Source organism: Haliotis asinina, chromosome 14 (genome assembly GCF_037392515.1).
Source record: "Haliotis asinina isolate JCU_RB_2024 chromosome 14, JCU_Hal_asi_v2, whole genome shotgun sequence".
Lineage (NCBI taxonomy): Eukaryota > Metazoa > Mollusca > Gastropoda > Lepetellida > Haliotidae > Haliotis > Haliotis asinina.
The window spans coordinates 43,225,099-43,251,482 of NC_090293.1; the positions used below are offsets into that span (position 1 = coordinate 43,225,099).

Here is a 26,384-nt window from a genome sequence, read left to right on the forward strand (position 1 = left end):
CGAAGTCATGTAAATCTCTTAAAATACCACATTTCTAGGTTCTGTCATATGCTTTTTCTAGATAAAAAATGATCGACACTGCAGGTTGTTTATTAATCAGTGCGTTTTTCACAAATGATTCCAAACGCACTAAGTGATCGACAGTACTTCTGTTTTTACGGAAGCACATTGTATATCTGTTAAGGTTATTTGTTTCCAAGTACCAAACAAGTCGATTATTTATCATGCGTTCCATAGTCTTGCAAACACAGCTAGTTAATGAAATCGGACGATAATTGAATGAATCTGTATGATCACGTCCAGGTTTGGGTATTGGTACTACTATAGCGTCCCGCCATGAAGACGGAAATTTACCCGAAGGGCAAATATCATCAAAAACATATAAGAAGGTCTCTAAAGAGGATTGTGGTAAGTGCTTCCAGAGTTGATAATATATGTTATCAGCTCCTGTAGCAGTGTCATGAATAGAAAATGCTTCATTTTAATCTTTCCCATTATCTGAGTTGAAATTAAAAGTTTTCTCTTCTGGTTGTTTTTCATATTTTTGGACTTTAGGCACATAATTAGAAGAGGAAGAGTGTTTCAGATGATGGACACTAGATTTAGTACCTTTACCTTTAATTTTCTGGACCATGTTCCATACCTTGGACATGGGTGTTCGGGAATATATTTTGGATACGTAATTTTGCCAAGATTCGCGTTTATTTTTTTTAAAAGTACGCCGCGCTTTAGCATTTAAAATTTTAGAATTTATTCAAATTATGCACCATAGGATGGAAGCAGAAATAATGCTCTGCTTTTTTCCTTGCCTTTCTAGATTGTTTGCAGAATGTGGTTTTCGGATATGTGGAACTGCAGAGGACTTTGGTATACACTCGTCAGCTATAGAATTCAGTTTATCCGAAAAACATTTAGTAGCACCAAGAGCGTCAATAAAACGGTCAGATTTAAGTTTTGCAGCACGCAGTGTTGCAAACAAAGTCCAGTTTGCATTTCTAAAATTCTGCCTTGATGATGGAGGAACATCTGATGGAGTTAGAGGTTTTTTTGGTGTGCGACAAGCTGTGTGCCCTAGAACGGACGTTTTCACGCACGTCCATATCCTCAAGCCATCCGTATTTGTTGAATATTTGTATTTTATTTTGTGACCCTTTTGGGTCTCTCCCACTGAGTTTTTTTTAGGAATCTTGCGGTTTACCTCTGGTTTTAATGAGACTTTGTCGATGACAAAGAAGATGGTTCTAGATCAGGGAATGTTTGTAATTGTATTGAGACTTACCAGGAAGTGATTCTCGTGTTTGAGTAGATGTAGCAGGCGATGCCAATGCCAGAATGCCAGAAGTCGGTAACTCATGGGCCAATCTGGTAAACCATTTTTGTAATGGTTTTGCTTGAGTATACTTCACGTTTGATCTTCCGAGAATTCCTAATTCAATTAAAGCAGGATTTTGTAGTATCAAAGTGGATATGTACATTCCTAACCCACTTAGATGCTACAAGTGTCAACGCTTTGGCCATGGATCCAGCACATGTACTAAACAAGCTACTTGCCATTATTGTGGTGGTAGTTGTGCAAACAATAACGAGTGTATGAAAGATCCTTCATGTGTTAACTGCGGCGGTGATCATATGTCATCTTCAAAGGCATGGCCAACATGGAAGCGCGGGTCAAAAATAAATAAAATCAAGTATGAAAAGAACATCTCATTCCAAGATGCGAAAAAGATCGTTCTAGATGAAGAACAATCCACAAACATTTCTTATTCTGCAGCAGTCTCTCAAAAAAAATCACAGTCTGTTCAGTACCCTGTTCGTCCGCATCTTTCATGTAAAGATCTTGAATGTCAAACAATTTACACATGGAAAACAACAAAGTCTCTTTAACGAATTCGAATGTCGTTCACTACCGATTCAAATCTTATTCTTGAATCTACCTCCTCTGAAACAAAACGTACTGTCATCTCAGTCAACGTCATCAGAAACAAATGGAAAACACGTTATGAAAAGCAAAACCAATTCCAGGTTGGAATCGTCCCAAAAGGCACAGAGTGGCAGGTCATCTAAAGGATCTGACTGCAAGATCCTGTTGTTTGACAAATATGGCTCCCTTGAAGAAATGGATGTGTCTGATAACATTCGGCACAGGACACAGACTATCGCCCTCAAAGAAAGGGCGGGGTCGATCCCCAATTAATCCCCAAAAAGAGTGATGTCTTAGCACATGTCATGGTGGAACTGTAGAGGATTACGAAACAATTTTACAGATTTACGGCTTTTGGTTCAGGATTGCAGACCATTTGCGAAAAAATCGCTTTAAAGAATTGTGACTGTTATCATGGTATTATTCAGCTGGTGATAGGGCCATTGGAGACACTCCTATTTTGGTGAGTCGGGGCACGATTCATAGCCCTATTTCACTTAATACCCATCTACAAGATGTAGCTGTCCGCATGACACTACATGTTGTACTTACTCCGTGTTCACTTCATATCCCACCATCACCCTCTATTCAACAACGTGATAGTCAGATGTTTTATGCCCAGCTGCCAAAACCTTGTATTGTCATTGGTGATTTAAATGGTCATAACCCACTTTGGGGTAGTAACACCACAACTGCAAAAGGAAAGATACTCGAGGGTTTCTTTTCCAATAATGAGTTGTGTATTTTCAGTGATGGTTCTGAAACACATCTTCACCCTGCAACTGGCTCCTACTCTTCTCTGGATCTCTAGGTTGCCGAGTCTAATATAACGAATTTGAATGGTCAGTCCACGAGGACGTTTGTGGAAGTGACCATTTTCCTACTATTCTTTTAGCCATAAACCCCACCTTCATCAAGGTGAAACTTTAAAAAAAGTTTTTTTTCTGATGAATTGACGATGATGGCTGAAGATTGTATTCCAACGTCCTCCGTGGTCCCACATATTTGCAAACCATGGTTTAACCATGGTGATTGCAAGCAAGCTAGAAAGGCCAGGAAGAAGGCGGGAAGATATTTCCGACGACATCCAACAGCCCACAGCTTAAATCAATTTAAGATTTCAAATACCAAGGCTCGTCGCACATAACTGAAAAGAAATAAATGCCAGTCTTGGCAAAATTATGTTTCACATTAACTCAAGAACACTTCTCTAAGGTATGGAGTATGGAGCAGAAGATTACAAAAAGGGTCTGAGTGTTGTGTTCCCCGATCTTAAGGAGGGTGACACTCTAACAGACAAATCTGACATTGCTAGTAAGATCGGTGAAACGTTAGCTAAAAATTCCTCTTATTTACCAATTATTTACTTATTCCAATTATTTACCAACCTTTCAGAAACTTAAGGGTCAGCAAGAAAAAAAGATAATGTTTTAATTCAGACAGACAGACATATTTATTCAGTAATGTGGGCCTAACGGCCTATACTACAATTGACAGATACAATATTTTACAATGCCACGTGTTATTTTCAAGAATAGTGCTTAAACATGCGTTTAAAACATAGAGCAACTGATTTAATAACGTGTGGATCTTTAGACTGTAGTACATTTAACATGCTTTGTTCACATTGAGACATGGCATTCAGCTGCGGCACGTCCTTTTTGCGAATTTCATTATATTTTGTACACTACATAAAAACATGGTATTCATCTTTAATCGCTCCAAGATTACAATTTATACAGATACACTTGGCTATGCAATTGTCTTTTCTCCTGAAAGAAACAGTTTTAAAATTATGTATGGGTATTCTAAATTTACACACTACTCTCAGGAGAGACTTATCATTCAGCTGCAAAATTGCTTTAAGTTTAGAGTAGCTAGTGTGTTAAATAATGCGAGCAGCTACAAACAGAATCATGCCAAGATTGTTTGTACATATCAGTTAATATTTCTCTAAACTGCCGTATAAACAAATCTGCATCACCAACAGTTTGTGTTCTCCACACAAATGAAAAACCTGTTCTAAAATATACAGTTCTAATGTTGGACACCCAATGACATTTTCCATTTTCATCTAATTTTTTTTAGTAGTACATAACATTGATATGGATACCGATTTACTTTCATTTGCAACAACTTAATCCAATACTTAATACATCGCACTTGAGTTAGTATTAGCATATCACATCTACCACTCTCACCAAGTATAGCCTTGTTAGATGCAAACTTCCCACCCTTAAGTATCGTTTAAAATATGTTATTTGCACTTGCTCTATTACAAAATGGTAATTACTGCCCCAAATTTCACTTGCGTATAATAAAACAGGAGCATTTTTTATCAAATATTTCGCAGGCTTTAGTGAATGAGGTGCCTCTGTTGTTACTTAATAAATGCAATACAGAAATCATTGCTTTAGATGACTGTGCAGGAAGCGTATAAAAATAGTGTCTACCGTAGAGTAATCAGGACGGAAACCAGCTTGAGACTCCGAAATCAAATTATTAACATCGAACCAAATTCGTATTCGTTGTTCTGAAACAGACGTAAACACTTTACCAATAACATTTAGCAACGAGATCCCTTTGTTATTATGCAGATTTGATCTGCTTCCAGGCTAACATAGAGGGACTATCATTCCGATATTCTACACTTCGGGAAAGTGACCTGTATCTAATATCTTATTAAACAGTAAGTGCAGGTATTTAGTAACAGTTGTAGTGTCGGCTAACCTCAGAAATTCTGTTGGAATACCATCTTCGCCCGGAGCCTTGTTTCGTTTCAGCATACCAATACTATCTTCAATTTCTTTTCATGTGATTTGACCTATAATAATTCATCAGTAAGGGTCAAGTTATTACAATGGTCACTGGAATGGGAATGTAAGAAATCAGATACAGTTTCATCAAAAACATTGTTCTCACTGCCTGACTCAGGTAATGATGTGAAGTTCGATAACCATATATCTGGAGAAATGTCACTTTGTATTCTCTTACCACATATCAGGGATTTCACAGACTTCCAAAACAATTTACAGTCTCCATACCTTGCTGCAATGCATATATCATCCTCATTTTTCTTATCGTAATGATCATGTTTAAGCTGACAGCACCTCTTGAATTCACGCCGTGCTGACAAGTATTTATTTAAACTTACGGAACATAGATCATGCTTTCTGCTTAGCATTTCTTTATTACGACAGTGTTGATCAAACCGCGGCGGCTGTTCTCTTTAATTATTTGGGCTGGTATTAAACAATGACCTAGTTGGGGAACGATATATCAAAATATCACCCATTTTCTTAGCAGCCTGGTTAATATCGACATCTAGTAATGTAACGCAATCTTCAAATATACTTGACTCGATGGTTTGCATGAGACAGGTATTATATTCTGTGTCATGGGGTAGAACAGGAGCATCTGTACACGCAGAAACATCAGAATCTAGACCCGAAAATAGGCTGGATAAGACGACAACAATTGGCATATGGTCCGACTCTGTGCGTTCAAGTATTTGGAAATCTTGCAAGTAACCGAACATCTCAGTGGACAAAATACAATAGTCCACAACACTTGTGCCCATAGCGGAAATGTATGTATACAAACAAGAGGCAGTTGCGTTACAACGCCCATTTGTGTATACCAAAGCAGTGTGTTTACACAATTCGAGCAAGCTTCTGTCTTTTTAATTCAGACAACTGGGAGGATTATAATGAGGTATTATCTATTCATGAGCTCCACACAGCCCTTGGGCAAGCTCATGACACTGCTTCCAGGCCTGATAATATCCATTATCAGCTACTTGTACCTGATTCGTGTTTAGAAACATTGCTGACTATAGTATGTTTGACAATATTTGGACTTCTGGGAATTTCCCATCGTCATGGCGAAAATCCATTGTCGTTCCTATTCCTACACCTGGCCGGGATCACTCAGATCCATCTTATTACAGACCAATATCATTAACTAGCTGTGTATGTAAGACAACGGAACGCATGGTTAATAATCATTTAGTCTGGTACCTGAAACCACCAACTTTATCACTGACATAAAATGTGGTTTCCGCAAAAATCGATCCGTGAAGGTCCCGGGGTAGAATAGGCCTTCAGCAACCATAAAAGGCGCCATAAAAGGCGACTATGCTTGTCGTAAGAGGCGACTAACGGGATCGGGTGGTCGGGCTCGCTGACTTGGTTGACACATGTCATCGGTTCCCAATTGCGCAGATCGATGCTCATGTTGTTGATCACTGGATTGTCTGGTCCAGACTCGATTATTTACAGACCGCCGCCACATAGCTGGAATATTGCTGAGTGCGGCGTAAACCTAAACTCACTCACCGCAAAAATCGAAGTACCATTGACCATTTTAGAGTCTTTCATTAAAACTTCCATGCTGTATCGATATTTTTCGATCTTGAAAAGGCAGAGGATCCGACATGGAAGTGCGGTATTTTGAAAGAGCTCCATGATTTCGGTTTAACGGGTCGTCTACCCAAATGTAAACCTCATAAACACCCAGAACTATATATATTTAAAATGGCACTCCCATTAAAGTTGTCAAAAAGACCAACTTCTTGCGTCTGATTTTCGACTCCCACTTAACCTTTCTTCCGCATATCAAATCCTTAAAAAACTAAATGCGTGAAGGCACACGACTTATTGAAATTCGTGTCTAGTTCAAAGTGGGAAGGGGATCAAGTTACCCTGCTATATAGATCACTTGTCTGTTCGAAGGCTGATTATGGCTCAGTTGTATATGGTGGATCCTGCAAAATCAACTTAAAAATCAGATTCTGTCCATCAACCAGGTCTAAGACTTTTCCTTGGCTCTTTTCGAACTTCACCTGTTGACAGCCTGTATGTCGAGGCTGATGAACCATCTCTTGAGCAGTGCCGTATAAAATTAGCCCTACAGTGTACGACAAAACTATGTTCCAGTGAGTCAAACCCTGCATATAACTTTGTCGTCAATCCTCTCTATGAGGATTTGTACAATAAGAAATATTTTGTTCCGCCTCTTGGTTTAAGAATGAAACCACTTATATCGCCTGCTGCCATTGAGCTGGATAATAAAGCTCCTTCCCGTCTCCTTTCTCCTCCTCCTTGGCAATTGATTAGGCCTCAAGTGGACCTAAACCTGACCACATTTAACAAACATCAGAAACTAATGAACTACAATATAAACAAGAATTTAGCCAATTACGTATAAATACAACACACATAAATCTCTATTTACAGATGGATCCAAGGATGGTGGCGCTGTAGCTTGTGTCACTGTCATTTCTCCAGAACAATATCTATCTATCTCGGCTGAAGCAAACGCCATATTAACAGTCTTAAACTATATCAATACACACCCTCAGTATAAACAATATATATTTTTTCTCTTTCTTGCCTTCAGGCTATAGAATACGTGTCATGTAAACATCCACTTTTGATAGAAATTATTGAATTGTATAATGATCTTGCTACTGGCCAAAACGACATCGTCTTTTGTTACCCAGCCATGTAGGAATCTCTGGTAACAGACTGGCTGACCTTGCTGCTAAAACAGCACGCAACAAATCTGTGACACCACTTCTTATTCCTTACAATGATAATAAAGCTACCATTAGGTCTTATATCCGTGATCTGATGCAGGAGTGGGACTCCCAAGTAGGTATAAATTAATTACATGTGATAAAAGGCACCCGGGCAAGCCACCTCCTCCTGGTGGGTGCTGGATAAAGCTAAGTGCCAACCCCCCGTGTTGGACCCGGGGGAATATTTGGTCCATTAACCTGTTGGCCGTGGGTTGCGCCCCTGTGTCGGTGGAGTTGCCGAATTATATTTATATACCATGGCTACTAACACTCCATCTGGTTCGGCCAAACATCAAAAGGGAGACATATGTCTTCTTCATCTGATGAAGAGATATTTTCATTTGACAAGGATTCCTGGCCAAGGTTTTTAGTGACAGAAAGTGCTGATAGGAGTCCTTTAAACATCAACCCTTTTGCCATCTCCAAGGGTATTCAAGGTATCTGCGGAGAGGTTAAAAATGTCACACGTCTCAGGAATGGTTTTCTCTTGATAGAATGTGTACGAAGGCAGCAATCAGTCATTCTGCTGGGACTAAACCATTTTGTCCGATCTTCAGAATCTGTTTGACCAGCTCCTGAGACCCTGTATCATCATGGGGGATCTACATGGGCATAACCCTCTATGGGGAAGTAATACTGTCAATGCCAGGGGGAAAATCCTAGAAGACGTTATTGCAGATAATAATTTATGCATATTCAATGATGGATCAGCCACATATTTGCATCCTGGTACGTATTCTGAAGTTGATTTGTCGCTCTGTGACCCAAATATTTATACTGACTTTGAATGGACGATCTTTGTGGAAGTGACCATTTCCCCACAGTTCTCTCTGCTATAAATCCGAGTGATGATCCACCGACAACAAGGTGGAATTTTGCGAAGGCTAAATAGAAATTATTTAAGACACTTCGTACTGACGAATTAAAATCTGATTACTTTGTCAATGCTATTGGCCCTATTCAGTTGTTCTGATAAACTGAATCAAATAGCTGATGAAACTATTCCTAAGTCCGTTGCGACACCACACATTCGTAAACCATGGTTTACTGACTATTGCAAACAGGCCAGAAAGTGTAGGAAGAAGGCAGATAAATACTTTCGCCGGCATCCTACCGTTCACAATTTAAATAATATTAAAATAAATAGTGCCAAGGCTAGACGTACGTTTAAGCAAAATAGGCGACAGTCTTGGAAGAACTTCATTTCAAAGATCAATTCACGTACGCCTATGACGAAGGTGTGGAACATGATGCAGAAAATTAAGGGTAAAGGTTCCAAATCTAGCGTTCATCATCTGAAAGATGGCTTCAATATGATAACCAATAAATCTGACATTGCAAGTAAGTTGGGCGAAACTTTAGCTGTCCATTCTTCATCCTCTAATTATAATCCTCAATTTAAAAAAAATATGAAAATCAACAAGAAAAATTTAAACGTAATATTAATTCTGACAAAGGTGAAGATTATAATGAAGTATTTCACTACATGAGCTTGATACTGCTTTAGCACAAAGCTCATGATACAGCAACAGGAGCTGATAATATCCACTATCAGCTTTTAAAACGTTTACCTGACTGTTGTCTTGAAACACTGTTAAATATTTGATGATATTTGGACAACTGGACAGTTTCCTCCGTCGTGGCGTAATGCCATTGTTGTTCCCTCACCAAAGCCTGGCCGGGATCATACTGATCCATCAAACTATAGGCCTATTTCATTGATGAGTTGCTTTTGTAAAACCATGGAACGCATGGTCAATAATCGACTGGTGTGGTTTTTAGAAACGAATAATCTTATCACGAACATTCGGTGTGGTTTTCGAAAAAAATAGAAGTACTAATGACCATTTGGTTTGGTTGGAATCATTCGTTAAAAATTCCATTGTAAATTACCAACATGCTGTATCAATCTTTTTTGACCGGGAAAAAGCTTATGATACAGCATGGAAACATGGTATTTTAAAAGCTTTGCATGACTTTGGGTTGAAGGGGCCATTTACCTAATTTTATATCTCAGTTTAGGAGCAGGCAATTTCAGGTTCGAGTGGGTACACCCCTGTCTGATCTTTACAATCAGGACCAGGGTGTTCCTCAAGGCAATATTTTGTCTGTCACATTATTTAGTATAAAGATAAATAGTTTATCAAAAGTTGTAAACGATGCAATAGATGGATCGTTATTTGTGGATGATTTTAATATATCTTGTGGTAAAAATATGCATGCTATTGAACGTCAACTGCAACTGTGTTTAAACAAGATAAATAAATGGTGTCTTGAGAATGGTTTTAAGTTCTCTAGAACGAAAACTAACTGCATACATTTCTGCTGTAAATACAAACCACATAGAGACCCTGAGCTATCTCTTGATGGCACGCCCATCAAGGTTGTGAAGGAAGCCAAATTCTTGGGTCTAACTTTTTATTCTCACTTAACGTTTCTTCCCCATATAAAATCCCTGAAAACTAAATGCTTGAAGGCACTTGACTTGTTCAAAGTCGGTTCCAAATCTAAATGGGGAGGGGATCAAGCTACCCTCCTTCATCTATATCGATCACTAATCCGTTCCAAACTTGATTATGATCCCGTGGTCTCTGGGAGTGCCTGCGACCTAAAAACTATTAGATTTTGTCCACCACCAAGGGCTAAGACTCTGTCTTGGATCGTTCAGAACCTCTCCCATCGATAGTCTATGTTGAGGCCGATGAGTCATCCCTTACCCAACGACGTATAAAATTATCTATCGAGGCAAGAAAACAAGTCCAAACACTCGATTCGACAGGGATTTATTGTGACATTTTCGGTACGCGTGAACAGTTATCGTTGACAATCCATCGATGCGGTTTAAGAAACTAAAAGAAACAAAACGATTAATTAATACATTAATTTAAACATTTAGATTTAACCTTTCTGAATGTTAAAATATTGGATTTCAAGACTATCAAATAAACACTTAAAAATTGTTACATACAACGCTTGAATGTTGACAGACAGTGCATTTCAGTAACATGCTTCAAGAACAGTTTTCTATCAAATTACACAGTTAATAATGGTCAAAATATTCCAAATGATAATTCCTACAATATATGCTATTCAAACGTCAAATAATGTATACAATATCTAATGAAACTTACTATTTGCATTACTGTTGCTCTACGGAGGTTTGCAGACGGCCACCTGTCAATACGTTCATACATGGCTGGGTTAACATTCTGAACATTGCTACATATAAGATTTGTATTTGGCATTACCATTATCCTTACAGTACATAACAAAACTATATTCTAATGAATTAAATCCTGCATGTAACTGTTTTAATCCTCTATACAATAGGATAGTATCTATACAATAAAGAGTCTTTTCTTGTTCCGCCTTTGAGTGTAAGAGTGAAATCTTTCATGTCTGCTGCTGGCATTGAGCGAGAAACTATAGCTCCTTTCCGTCTGCTTTCTTCTCCTAGGCAGTTGGTTAGACCAGAAGTTGATGTAACAGTGGCAAAATTTAAAACAATCAGAAACAAATGACTCACAATATAAACAGGAATATAATCAATTAAAAAGTAAATATAGCAATTACGAATGCTTATTTACAGATGGCTCAGAGGACGGTGGCGCAGTGGTCTGTGCCACGGTCATTGGATCCAGACCAATAACTTCTAGCTATAGATTACCAGGCAAGAGCTCTATTTTTACAGCTGAAACTAACGCCATATTCACAGCTCTTAAATATATTCAAAGACACTTCTATCATTGTTATCATAACTGTCGGGTTCTTATCAGCGCTTGTTTATACTGGCTTCCAGCTTTCGTTAATTCATTCCACTTGTTACTTGGTTATTGTTTTACCTGTACATATAAATATAGCTCTGTACCCCATTCTCAATCACCTGATGAAGGAGTAAGCATTAACTCCGAAACGTTGTGTTCTCATATAAAGAAGTTGATATCCATAAAATCTTCATTCTTATGCATTTCACTTCTAAATGCCCTTCAAAGACTAGATTATATACTGTTTACATTTAGGGTGTCTTTGAATATATTTAAGAGCTGTTAAAATAAAATCTTCATTCTTAGTATATAATCTATTCAGATTGTCTTTCTTGCCTTCAGTCTATTAAAAGTATCTCTTGCAAATATCCACTTTTGATTGAAATCATTGAATTGTAAGATGATCTTGCAACTAGCCAGTACGACATTGTCTTTTGTTGGTTACCCAGCCATGTCGGAATTTCAGGTAAGACGATGGCCGATCTTGCTGCCCATTCAGCACTCAACAAATCTGTGACACCACTTCTTATTCCATACTTAGATTATAAAACCACTATTAGGTCTTTTATCTGTGATCTGATGCAGAAGAAGTGGGACACCCAAATGGGCATAAATAAATTACATGCAATAAAACCCTATACTGGTTATACCTACATGGGTTGTAAGTCCAGATGTGAGGAGGTCATCATGCGACGATGTTGCATTGGCCATACAAGGTATTCTTATGAATCCCTATCGAAAGGTGAGGATCCTCCGTTCTGCATGCCTTTTGATGAAAGAATTACAGTCAAGCATATCTTGACTGACTGTGTTGAATATTCCATCAGAAGGGATAACTATTTTAAATCACGAACTATGAAGGATCTTTTAGTAACGTAAATTCTCATTTAATTATTGCATTTTATAAAGAATTAGATTTGTTAAGTGATTTGTAAATAAATATATATTTTATTATTGGAAGTTTGAATTAGTAACTAAGATTGTTAGTAGCTGTATTCTCGAGGAGGGGTTAAAGTACTGTAAAATTATTATCCCCTGAGAGGATATGTAAGCCCCAAAACATTTGAATTAAATTTGAACTTACTAGGATTTCTAGTGTTTTAAATTGTGGCTAGCATTTCTTACAATCGTCAACAGCTGAAAGGATGGTGTAAATGCAACTAGGGTACTTGTAGGTAGGAAAGGCACTGTAAGTCCCCATGGTCCCTTCTCTGGTGATCTACGTTCGGTTGTTTGCGATCTATAGCCTGTTTTCATATTGCGTCGTCTAAATAGTGATATTAGTTTTAACGTTCCACGCTAGCTTTATTTCAAATTGTGATAATCTAGTTGTGTTACTGACCTTCGTTGACAGGTTGTTGTAAGATACATATAGTCCTGTCCATGGTTAACTGTTCACGTCAGGATATGGCTGCAATATTGCCGAGGTGACGTTAAATATTAACGCACTCACTACATGCGATAAAACCTTCTGTTCGCTATACCTATTTAGGTTGTCAGTCCAGATTTAAAGAGATCATCATGCGACGATGTCGCATTGGCCACATGAATATATATACTCGACGTCATTATTGAAGAGTTAAATGATGCATACTTCACTGAAAGATGATGCCCGTACAAATATTGAAACAATTCAGCGCATATAAAAGTGAAAACAAACATTACTCAGTCAGTGCATCAATATCGTGTGTAACCACCACGACACATGTGCACCTATTCCTCATGATCCTAATCAAGTTCATGAAGTAGGCTTGTTGAATTGCATCCCATTCCTCCAAAAGCTCTCCTGAGTCCTGTGAGTGAGTTAATATTTAACGTCACATAGGCAATGTTTCAGTCATATCGTGACGAGAACATTCAGCAATGAAAACGACTATTGTGTACATTATAAAACCTGTCAACGAAGGACAGTAAAACGACTAGAATATCACAATTAGCATTAAAACTAGTGTGCAAAGTTAAAGCCGATATCGTTATAATACAGTATAAAAACAGGCTACAGATCGCCAAAAACTTACAGTACCTTTGCTACCTGCATGGTCCGTAGTTGCATTTACACCATCCCCTCAGCCGCTGGCTATTGTAAGAAATTTTAGCCAAACTTAAAATAACACAAATACTACGCTTCAAAGTCCTGGAAAGTATAAATTTTGGGACTTACGTACCCTCTCAGGAGGACAATAATTTTGCAATACTTCAACCCCCTTTGAGGGTACAGCCACTAATGATCAATGTTCCTAATCTCTACTACCAACCATTAAAATACAACTATCTACAGAACATATCAATTATAATTCAACAAGGAAATCAATTTCCTTTAAAAATCCAATAATTAAACGAGTATTGACTGTGTTAAAAAGATCCGAAAGTGTTTTTACATTGAAATATTTATCCCTTATGATGGTGAATTCAACACAGTCAAGCCGGATATGTTTGACCGTGGTTCTGTCGTCACAAGGGATACAAAATGGAGCATCTTCACCTTTTAACAGGTATGCATGTGTATAGCTTGTATGACCAATACGACATCGTCGTAGTATGACCTCTTCCAATCTGGACTGACAACCCAAGTGGGTATAACCAATGTAAGGTTTTATCTCATGTAATTTATTTATACCCACTTGGGTGTCCCACTTCTTTTGCATCAGATCACGGATATAACATCTAATTGCAGTTTTATAATCTGAGTATGGAATAAGAAGTGGTGCAACAGATTTGTTGAGTGCTGCCTTAGGTCAAGGTCAGCCAGTATATTCCCTGAAATACCTACGTGATTAGGTAACCAAAAAAAGACGATGTCGTATTGGCCAGTTGCAAGATCATTATACATTTCAATAATTTCAAATAAAAGTGGATCTTTACACGACAAATGTTTAATAGCCTGAAGGCAAGAAAGAGAGTTGGAATAGATTATATATTGTTCACGTTTAGGGTGTCTTTGAATTTATTTACGAGCCGTTAGTATGGCGTTTACTTCAGCTGTAAAAATAGAACTGTTATCTGGTAGTCTAGAAGATATTGTTCTGGATCCAATGACAGTGGTTGAAGCCACTGCACCACCGTCCTTAGAAGCTTCTGTAAATAAGGATTTATAATTGCTATATTTACTTTTTAATTGATTATATTCCTGTTTATATTGTAATTCATTGGTTTCTGATTTTTTAAAGGAAGATAATGTTAGGTGAATTTGTGGCCTGATCAATTGCCAAGGAGGAAAAGAAAGAAGACGGGAGGGAGCTATGTTTTCCAGCTCAATGCCGGCAGCAGAAAGAAAGCCCTTTAGGATTTAATTCTGTGCTTTAGAGGTGGAACAAGAGAAGACTTCTTCTCGTAGAAATCCTGATAAAGTGGATTGAACACACAGTTATATGCCGGGTTAGATTCATTAGAATATAATTTAATAATGTATTGTAAGGATAATTTTATACGACGTTGTGTAAGAGATGGTTCATCGGCCTCAACGTAAAGATGGTCAATAGGTGAAGTTCGGAGTGAGTGAGTGAGTGAGTTAATATTTAACGTCACATCGGCAATATCTCAGCCATATCGTGACGAGAACTTTAAATACTGAAATGAAATATATGGATACTATAAAAACCTGTCAACGACGGACAGTAAAATAACTAGAATATCACAATTGGGATTAAAACTAGTGTGGAATGTTAAAACTAATATCACTATTCGGACAATACAACATAAAATCAGGCTACAGATTGCCAAGAACTGAAGGTAGATCACCAAACTAGAGGCCATGGGGACTTACAGTACCTTTGCTACCAGCATGGACCCTAGTTGGATTTACATGATCCCCTCAGCTGTCAGCAATTTAGTCACATCTAGCCAAAAATTAAAAATACACATATACTACGATTAAGAACAGTGGAAAGTTTAAATTTACTGTGAATGCTTTTGGACTTACGTACCCTCTCAGGAGGACAATAATTTTACAATACCTCAACCCCCTTCGAGGGTACAGCCACCAACAATTCAAGTTACTAATCCAAACTTCCAATAATTAAAATACATCTATTTATACAACAAGTTTTCAAAATTCAGCCAAAAAATCAATTTCTTTTAAAAAACCAATAATTAAATGAGACCTAATGCTGGTAAAAAGATCCGTGATTGTTTTAACTGTATAATACTTATCCCTTGTGATGGAGAATTCAACACAGTCAAGCAGGATATGCTTGACCGTGACTCTCTCATCACAAGGGATACAAAACGGAGGATCCTCACCTTTCAATAGGTATGCATGTGTATATCGTGTATGGCCAATACGACATCGTCTTAAAATAACCTCTTCAAATCTGGACTGACAGCCCAAGTAGGTGTAACCAATATACGGTTTTATTTCATGTAATTTATTTATACCTACTTGGGTGTCCCACTTCTTCTGCATCAGATCACGGATGTAGGTTCTAATGCTAGCTTTGTAATCAGAGTATGGGATAAGAAGTGGTGTCACGGATTTGCTGAGTGCTGCCTTGGCTGCAAGGTCGGCCATTGTGTTCTCAGAAATGCCTACGTGGCTGGGTAACCAACAAAAGACGATGTCGTATTGGCCAGTTGCAAGATCATTATACAATTCAATAATTTCAAATAAAAGCGGATGTTTACATGATAAATTTTTAATTGATTGAAGACAAGAAAGAGAGTCTGAATAGATTATATATTGTTTATGTTTAGGGTGTCTTTGAATATATTTGAGAGCTGTTAATATGGCGTTAGCTTCAGCTGTGAAAATAGAACTATTATCAGGTAATCTAGAAGATATTGTTCTGGATCCAATGACAGTGGCACAAGCTACTGCGCCACCATCCTTGGACCCATCTGTAAATAAGGATTTATAATTGCTATATTTATGTTTTAATTGATTATATTCTTGCTTATATTGTAATTCATTAGTTTCTGATTTTTTAAATGTGGTCAATGTCAGGTCTACCTGGGGCCTGACCAACTGCCAAGGAGGAGAAGAAATAAGACGGGAGGCAGCTATGTTTTTCAACTGAATGCCGGCAGCAGAAATAAATGGTTCAATTCTGTGTCCTAAAGGTGGGACAAGAGAAGACTTTTTGTTGTATAAATCCTCATAAAGGGGATTGAACACACAGTTATATGCAGGGTTAGATTCATTATAGTATAATTTAGTTATGTACTGTAAAGCTAACTTTATACGGCGCTCCTCAAGAGATCGTTCATCAGCCTCAACGTAGAGACTGTCAATAGGTGAAGTTCTAAAAGATCCAAGACAAAGTCTTAGACCTTGATGATGGACAGAATCAAGAAGTTTAAGATTGCTTTTGCAGGCTCCACCATAGACGATTGAGCCATAATCGAGTTTGGAACGAACGAGTGATCGATAGAGATGGAGAAGAGTAGCTTGATCCCCTCCCCATTTTGAATTTGAAACCACTTTCAACAAGTCAAGTGCTTTCAGGCATTTAGTTTTAAGTGATTTAATATGTGGTAAAAAGGTTAAATGTGAATCAAAGATAAGACCCAAGAACTTGGCTTCCTTCACAACTTTAATGGGCACCCCATCTAGAGACAGTTCAGGGTCTTTATGTGGTTTGTATTTACGACAAAAATGTATGCAGTTAGTTTTTGATTTAGAAAATTTAAAGCCGTTTTCAAGACACCATTTATTTATCTTGTTTAAACACAACTGCAATTGCCGCTCAATGGTATGCATATTTCTTCCACAAATAACGATCCATCAATTGAATCATGTAAAACTTTCGATAAACTGTTGATCTTGATGCTAAAAAGAGTAACAGACAAAATACTGCCTTGTGGAACACCCTGATCCTGATTGTAATGATCAGACAGGGTTGAACCCACACGGACCTGGAATTGTCTGTTATTTAAAAATTTGGCTATAAATTCAGGCAAACGACCTCGTAACCCGAAGTCATGTAAATCTCTTAAAATGCCATATTTCCAAGTGGTGTCATATGCCTTCTCAAGATCAAAAAAGACAGACACAACATGTTGTTTATTTATCAGTGCGTTTTTCACAAATGATTCTAAACCCACTAAGTGATCGACAGTACTCCTGTTTTTCCGGAAACCACACTGTATATCTGTTATAAGGCTATTTGTTTCCAAGTACCAAACAAGTCGATTATTTATCATGCGTTCCATGGTCTTGCAAACACAACTAGTTAACGAAATCGGACGATAATTGGATGGATCCGTATAATCACGTCCAGGTTTAGGTATTGGTACTACTATGGCATCACGCCAATAAGAAGGAAATTTCCCGGAAGTCCAAATATCATCAAATATTGCTAAGAGCGTCTCTAAACAGGATTCTGGTAAATGCTTCAGGAGTTGATAATGTATGTTATCAGCTCCAGTAGCAGTGTCATGAGCTTGATCAAGAGCAGTATGGAGTTCATGAATAGAAAACGTTTCGTTATAATCTTCCCCGTTATCAGAATTGAAATTAATAGTTTTCTTTTCTTGTTGTTTTTGATATTGCTGAAATTTAGGTACATAATTAGAAGAGGAAGAATGTTTAGCAAGAGTTTCGCCCAGTTTATTAGCAATATCTGATTTATCAGTAAGTAATTGATCGCCATGTTTAAGATGATGGACAGTAGATTTAGTACCTTTACCCTTAATTTTCTGGACCATGCTCCATACCTTGGACATTGGTGTCCGAGAATTTATTTTGGATACATAATTTTGCCAAGATTGGCGTTTGTTCTGTTTAAAAGTACGCCGTGCTTTAGCATTTAAAATTTTAAATTTATTTAAATTATGCACCATAGGATGGCGACGGAAATAATGTTCTGCTTTTTTCCTTGCCTTCCTAGCTTGTTTGCACTCATCGTTGAACCATGGTTTTCTTATATGTGGAACTACAGAGGACTTTGGTATACACTCATCAGCTATGGAATTCAGTTCATCAGAAAAGCATTTAATAGCACCGGGAACGTCAATAAAACGTTCAGGTTTAAGTTTGTCAACACACAGTGTTTCATATAAAGCCCAGTTTGCCTATTTAAAATTTCGTCTTGATGATGGAGGAACATCGGATGGAGTTACAGCTTTTAACATAGTAGGAAAATGGTCACTTCCACAGAGGTCATCGTGGACTGACCATTCGAATTCATTTAGTAGTTCTGAAGTTGTCAATGATAAGTCAAGAGCAGAATAGGTCCCTGTACCAGGGTGTAAATATGTGTTGGAACCATCATTATAAATACATAAATCATTGTCAGAACAAAAGTCCTCCAACAATTTCCCTTTAGTGTTTGTAGTTACACTACCCCAGAGTGGGTTGTGCCAATTTAAATCTCCCATTATAATACAGGGCTTCGGGAGCTGATCATATAGAGCTTGAAGATCAGTTCTGGCAAACGTCGAAGATGGCGAAATATAAAGAGAGCATAGCGTAAACGCTACATGTAACGTAATTCTCACTGCAACAGCCTGCACATTAGTATTAAGTGAAACAGGGCTTTGAATAACGTTTTGTTTGACTAGAATGGATGATCCGCCAGTGGCCCGATCACCCGGAGGTGAAAAACAATGATATGAATTAAAATGACGAAAATTAAATGTATCTGTTTGTTTTAAATATGTCTCTTGGAGACATATCGCTGAAGGTTTATTATAAAATCTTGGACTAATAGCTGTAATTCATGTAAATTAGTCCTTAATCCTCTGCAGTTCCACTGTACAATATTATTGGAATAAACTATCTTTTGGGGGGATTTATTGGGGATCTACCCCGCACTCTGTTGGAGGGCGACAAGCTATGTGCCCTAGAATGGACGTTTTCAGACACGTCCATGTCCTCCAAAGATCCATATTTGTTATATAGCTGAATTTTATTTTCCGACCCTTTCGGGGCTCTTCCACTAAGTTTTTGTGAGGCCTCATGCATCATTTTAGTTTTGCTTGTACTAACTGACTGCGTATCAGATGACGATTGAGATTGTGAACGCGACTGAGAGGGTGGCTTAGGATCAGAAGCTGATTCTGACTGCTTTTGTGACTTACTTGGAAGTGATTCCGTAGTTTGAGATGATGTAGTAGGATAGAAAATCTGGGGAGAATCACATTTGACCTAAGTCAAATTTGTTTGACAGCTTGTGGAAGAAGTAGATATTTTATGGCTTGGTTCAGTTGATGTTTTGGTTATAGAAGCATAACTGTCTGGAAGTTCAGATCTCTTTACAAGTTTTTTGGCATCAGAAAAACTGATATTTTGGGTAAATTTGATCTTGTTAATTTCCATGTGTTCTTTCCAAATCGGACACTCTTTCGAAAAAGATGAGTGGTTTCCTGAACAGTTGGTGCATTTTTTAAAGGTACTTGTGCAATCTTCCGTTGTATGTGTCTTCTCACCACAGTGAGCACACACAACGGACAATGTACAAGTAGTTACACCATGGCCGTACTTCTGGCATTTAAAACATCTCAGCGGGTTCGGAATGTAGACGTCAACCTTGATGTTGCAGTAACCAGCCTTCAATGATTTTGGAGCTATCGGAGATGAAAAGGAGAACAGATACGTGTTGGTTGGAACAGTTTCATTGTTTTTACGGGTTGAAAAACGTTTGACGCAGAGCACACCTTGATCTTTCATTTCGTACCCAATGTCAAGTTCTGACATTACAGTAAATAGTCGATCGCGGTCTCCGACGATGCCTTTGCTTGTATTTAAGGTCTTGTGGGCAGTGACAGTAACTGGAGCACCGACGAACGATTCAGTGCTCATAAGGTTGGCCGACTGCTGTCTTTTAGCGCATTCGACCAGCAGCGCACCCGACCGTAACTTTCTTATGTTTTTGACTTCTCCAGCAATGCCCTGAATACCTTTAGATATGGCGAAAGGGTTCAGCTTTAAAGGTGTCTTGTCAATAGTTTCAATTACTAAAAAACGTGGCCAAAATCAATTGATTTGGACGGTCGCAGGTCATCATCAATAGGATCAGTTTCAAGAGGACGTTTGGTTTTCTTAGTTGGGGTTTCATAAGCCATTTTTAATGTATACATTTTCATCATCCGCGCTCCCCACCCACCACGGAGTATCACAAGGACAATGCTAATGACAAGCGGGTCTCCGACTTGCAGCACCAAGGATACCCGGATGACATACTCCAGCAGAAAAATTATAAGTTTAATTATTCCACCAGATTGGCCCATGAGCCACCGCCTTCTGGGCATACGACTCTAGGCAAAAACATAAATTTGTAAAATGGAAATTCATAAGACTTAAAAATCGACCAAGACCTAATAATACACACAGTACAATTGTCAAAATTTTGTGCACCATTACATATAGTGATGCTCAGGGCTTGGCGTGACCAGCCGATTGGTTGAATCGGGCCCATTCAACCACCCGTCTAGGTGAAGTTAGGGCCGAAGTGGTGTGTTGAGCAATAGGAACATAGGTCTTGCTCCCATTGCCCTCAACCACCAGGATCCCCTCCGCCACCGACACAGGGCCGCAACCCACGGCAAACGGGTTGGTGGATCAAATATCCCCCCGGGTCCACTACGGGGGTGTCGGCGAGCTCTTGGCGTTACCCAGCACCCACCACGAGGAGGTGGCTCGCCACGGGTGCCGTGAAGTTCGGAAAGACCCATCGGTAAGTCTTAGACCTTGATGGCAGACAGAGTCTAATAGTTTAAGGTTGCTTTTGCAGGCCCCGCCATATACGATGGAGCCATAATCAAGTTTTGAACGGAACAGTGATCGATATAGGTGTAGGAGGGTAGCCTGATCCCCTGCCCACTTAGAGTTGGCAACAACTTTCAACAGATCGAGTGCTTTCAGTCATTTGGATTTTAGGGATTTCATATGCGGCAAAAAGGTTAAAGGGGAGTCGAAAAATAGGCCCAAGGACTTGGCCTCCTTTACAACTTTAATGGGAGTGCCACTTAAATATAGTTCAGGGTCTTTATGCGGTTTGTATTTCCTACAAAGGTGTAGACACTGACGGGCAATGAAGCAGAGTTTTTTTTTTACTTAACTGCATTTTCCAAATATCAAAACCCAAAGAACTTAAGCTGTCTATACACCGAACACAAATTGTCTAATAAGTTTGAGTTTAATACAGATTTCAATTTGAAATCATTTTCAAGACACGATTTATTTATTTTATTTTAACATAACTGCTGTTGGCGTTCGATGGTATGCATATTTTACCACAACAGGAAAATCATCCACAAAAAGTGATGTATCAATTGAATCATTGAAAACCTTGGATAAACTATTGATCTTAATGCTAAATAAGTTCAGCGACAAAATACTGCCCTGGGGAACACCCCGATCCTGATTATAATGATCAGACAGGGTTGAACCAACTCGCTTGAAATTGCCTGTCTTTTAAAAATTGTGATATAAAAAGAGGGAAACGGCCTCTCAAACCAAAATCATGCAGATCCTTCAAAATGCCATGCTTCCAGGTGGTATCATAAGCCTTTTCAAGGTCAAAGAAAATCGATACTACATGTTGTTTATTGACTATAGCATTGTTAACAAAGGATTCTAAACGTACCAAATGATCAATGGTACTATGATTTTTCTGAAACCACAATGAATATTTGTGATAAGGTTATTGGTTTCAAGATACCAAGTTATGTTGTTCACCATACGTTCCATGGTTTTACAGACACAGCTGGTGAGAGATATCGGCCTGTAATTCGACGGATCTGTGTGATGCTTCATTGTAATCTTCGCCGTTATTTGAATCGAAATTAAGCTTTGTCTTTTCCTGTTGTTTCCGATATCTCTGAAACCCAGGGACAATTCGCCGACGATGAATTGTTGGCAAGAGTTTCGCCAATTTTATTTGCAATTTTAGATGTGCCACTAATTAAATTATCCCCATCTTTAATATGGTGAACAGCAGCTTTTGAAACTTTACCTTTAATTCTTTGAACCATGTTCCATACCTTGGATAGTGGTGTACGTGAATTAAGTTTGGACACACAGTTCCTCCAAGATTGTCGTTTACTTTGTTTGAAGGTGCGACGTGCCTTCGCATTGAGCATTTTAAATTTATTCAAGGTGTTGACAGTTGAGTGACGACGGAAATAATTTTCTGCCTTTTTCCTCACTGTTCAAGCTTGTCTACAATCTGTATTAATCCATGGTTGTCGTACATATGGATTCGTAGAGGACTTCGGTATACACTCATCAGCTGTTTCATTTAAAATATCAGCAAAGATTTGAAAGCGATCGGTTACATCGCTGAAATAGGCAGGTCGCAGTTTCGATTTAGGAATAGGTTGGAATATAGACCAGTCAGCCTTCGTAAAGTTCCATCTTGTATGTGAATGAGAAGCAGATGGAGTTAGTTCTGAAAGAATAGTTGGGAAGTGATCACTTCCACAAAGGTCATTATGAACAGACCAATCAAATTCATTCAGTAAAATAGAATCTGCAAGAGGCAGATCCAGAGAAGTAAAAGTACCACTTAGAGGGTAGAGATATGTACTTTAGTCATTAAATATGCACAGATCATTACTGGAAATAAAATCTTCAAGTATTTTGACTTTAGTATTAGTGCTGCCCCAAAGTGGGTTGTGACCATTTAGATCATCCATAAACTATGGCTTCGGAAGCTGATCATAGAGTGAGTGAGTGAGTGAGTTTAGATTTACGCCGCACTCAGCGATACTCCAGCTATATGGCGGCGGTCTGTAAATAATCGATTCTGGACCAGACAATCCAGTGATCAACAACATGAGCATCGATCTGCGCAATTGGGAACCGATGACATCCGATCCCGTTAGTCGCCTCTTACGACAAGCGGAGTCGCCTTTTATGGCAAGCATGGGTTGCTGAAGGCCTATTTTACCCCAGGAACTTTACGGGTCTGGCATTAAAGATTGGATATTTCACTGGAGTGAGTGAGTGAGTGAGTTTAGTTTTACGCCGCACTCAGCAATATTACAGCTATATGGCGGCGGTCTGTAAATAATCGAGTCTGGACCAGACAATCCAGTGATCAACAACATGAGCATCGATCTGCGCAATTGGGAACCGATGACATGTGTCAACCAAGTCAACGAGCCTGACCACCCGATCCCGTTAGTCGTCTCTTACAAGCTGAGTCGCCTTTTATGGCAAGCATGGGTTGCTGAAGTCCTATTCTACCCCGGGACCTTCACGGGTCTATTTCACTGGAAGCATTATTATAAGTGATTTATTGCTTTCATTACACAGTATTAAAATTGGCTTGACCCTTCAATAATAACGCCAAGTGCTAAAAGGTGAGGATCCTGCGTTTTGTACAAGGGACAGGTCACGAACTATAAAGGATCTTTTTACAATACCAGTACTCCTTTAATCATTGTTTCCTTAAAAGAATTAGATCTCTTAACTGATTTGTAAATGCATAAATATTTTCAAATTGGAAGTTTAAATTAGTAAGTCAATTTGTTAGTGGCTGTACCCTTAAAGGGGGTGAAACTACTGTAAAATTATTGTCCTCCTGAGAGGGTACTTAGGTCCCAAAACATTTGATGTACAGGTTTCCAGGCATTCAATCGTATTTTTGTCGTTTTAATGCACGGCTGATTTTCTGCATAAAAGTCAGTGGCTGAGGAGATGGTGTAAATCCAGCTAGGGTTCATGCAGGTAGGAAACGTAATGCACGTCCCCATGGTCCCTAGTATGGTGGTTTACTGTAATTCTCTAATCCACTTTTATATTGTATTGTGCTGTATAATTAAACTGTTTCAGGTGTAATCACTAGTTTTACATTCTTCTGTTATATTCTAGTTAGCTTTACTGTCCTTCGTTGACAGGTTTTTACAATGTGCCATTAATTAATGTAGTTTTGTAATTAATCGTTCTCGTTACGATGTGGCTGAACTATTGCCGATGTGACGATAAATTTTAACTCACTCACCCATCACCTCCACCCGCACCTCACGCCATAAATGGGCGAATGACACCCTACATTGGTTTCCTAAGCGGACGAAATATTATTGAAAAATCCAGTCTCCCACAGGTATCCCTGGAAAAGGCAACCAGCGAAAGCATCACCCTTCCCAATACATTTCCTAAAAGGTACGAATTGGGGTTTTGAGTTGATGAGGTACAAGGGGCAAGGAGTATCAAGCATTTGGCGATATACTTTTGGACTCAGCTCTCAGTGTTTACGGATGTACTATATGCTATATTAGGTGTGTGTTGTTAACTATAAACTTAAGTTATTTGGATATCTAGATGTTTCTGTAGGAGTTTTGAAGTAAACCCTGGTCCTGATATGGTTACATTGCGTTCTTTTCACATGTTTTATTGATAAGACATGTTTATATTCCATGTATGTGTACGTTTTAAACTGATCCCTCAGTTGTAGACTGCGGCTTCCCTCCACATCAGGACGGCGCAAAGGTCGACTACACCAGCACGACTTTTAATGCCAAAGCTAACTATCTTTGCGTTAAAGGGTATTCTTCATTGGGGACTGGAAAGGCAGTGTGTCTGTCTAATGGGACATGGTCAGAAATCGACTTGGTTTGTTCAGGTGCGTAACTGTACATTATATGTAGCTACTATGCATGATGGAAATAGAAACCAGGTCTTCATTGTAACGAGCGAACGGTTTAAACACTAGGCCACCACACCACCTCTGGTCTATAATTAAACAGTTGTTTAAATGAACGTGTCGAATGCTGTATATTTAATTTATTTTCCTTCTACAACATTTGCAGTGTCGTGTCACAGTTCATGGCAGCAGGTGGCCACGACAACAGCATCAACTACTCCGATTCACCAGAGATATGCTCTGAGGAATCGAATTTCTAAAACCTGTAAACCTACAGTTCGAGTTAAAGCTGACTTCAGCAGTTGGAGCAGGGCCGCTTACATCAGTCTATATGGCGTGAAAATGTACTCAGGAATTTGGGGGATGACAGTAAGAGGGTTGACAAAATTGTCCTGGGATTCCTTTGAAACATCCCCTCAACGTGAGTACGAGCTGTTTGTGTCAGACGGAAAGAGCTCTTATATGTTTATGAATGACAGTGGGAACGAGACGATATCCACAATGCACTTAAATATTACTTGGTTTGTGAAAAACGATCAGTGCATATCAACATCCCATTCCAGTGACACAGGATCTGTACTGACCAGTCTGTCAGAGGGAGAATTTGACCCCTTCTTTGATACCTACCACGTAGATGACCGTAACAACACTGTATGTGGGCAGAGAACAGTTGATGTATCGCACGAAGAATACGAACGACTTGCATTTTACCCACCTCCATACTGGTTCATACACAAGGACTGTACATCGGGAAGACAGCACGTCCTGAGATGGCGTTTGACAGGGGAATTTATGAACACAGAACCACGCAACTGTTCCATGTCCTGGTGTCCCGACACGTGTTGGCATCATGTCTTTGACACAAAGGCCTCACCTACAAACAATGAGAAACACATTCGCCATCTATTCAGAGGAGTACAATATGGACATAACATCATGCTTAAAGTTGCACACGTGATTGCAAAGGCAAGGGAAGTAATTCTGTTCGATGGACACGTGACTGTAGGTGTTAAGGAATTCTGGTTACCAGCTGATAAAGATGCCTTCTCATCCGGGTCGCTTCAAGCTTGGATGATCGCGTCTACGAGTGGTCGCGTGGTACAGTGTACTCACTTTCCGGAGTCCCCTCATGTAAAGGAAATCAAAGAGGAAGAGAAATACTCAGCCTGGTTCCTAGACTCTAGACAGTGGGATAAGGTTTTGAGCACAGATGATACCGGGACTGTACTGTCTGGGTCAAAGTCAACTTTGTTAAGCAATGTGAATGAAGGGAGATCACTCCGAGTGGGCGTACTTCACACAAATGGGGTTTACAAGGCTTTAGAGGTGGACACGGTTGATGTTTCAAGAAATGGCCAAATAGCAGCGAATATTATCCATAACGTAGACTTGGTTATAGGACGGGGAAACAACGTCCGTTTTACTGACACATGCCGCATGGTTTCATCTATCATAACGACTGAGGGCAGCTACAAAATCTACACATACAACATTGGAGCGGGCGGGAACCACAGCATAGTAACTGGTGTGGCCAAAATTGAATGGTTCGTAGAACTGTGATATAGCATGCTTAAATATGTACACCAAAACCC

The 26,384-nt window shown here is 38.9% G+C and overlaps 1 protein-coding gene across 1 annotated transcript; it reads left to right on the forward strand.

The window, feature by feature from the left end:
• Positions 1–8,731: 8,731 nt before the first annotated feature.
• Positions 8,732–26,352, forward strand: LOC137260809 (uncharacterized). Its single transcript, XM_067798373.1, has 3 exons — positions 8,732–8,843; positions 24,598–24,771; positions 24,959–26,352. The coding sequence occupies exons 1-3, from the start codon at positions 8,732–8,734 to the stop codon at positions 26,350–26,352; spliced, it is 1,680 nt and encodes a 559-aa protein (XP_067654474.1).
• The last annotated feature ends 32 nt before the right edge of the window (positions 26,353–26,384 follow it).

Excerpts from the sequence above, each read along its gene's own strand:
- LOC137260809 (XM_067798373.1), top strand. The coding sequence starts at position 8,732 with ATGACGAAGGTGTGGAACATGATGCAGAAAATTAAGGGTAAAGGTTCC. Across the intron at positions 8,844-24,597 it reads CAATAAATCTGACATTGCAA|TTGTAGACTGCGGCTTCCCT; the intron begins GTAAGTTGGGCG and ends CTGATCCCTCAG. Across the intron at positions 24,772-24,958 it reads AATCGACTTGGTTTGTTCAG|TGTCGTGTCACAGTTCATGG; the intron begins GTGCGTAACTGT and ends CAACATTTGCAG.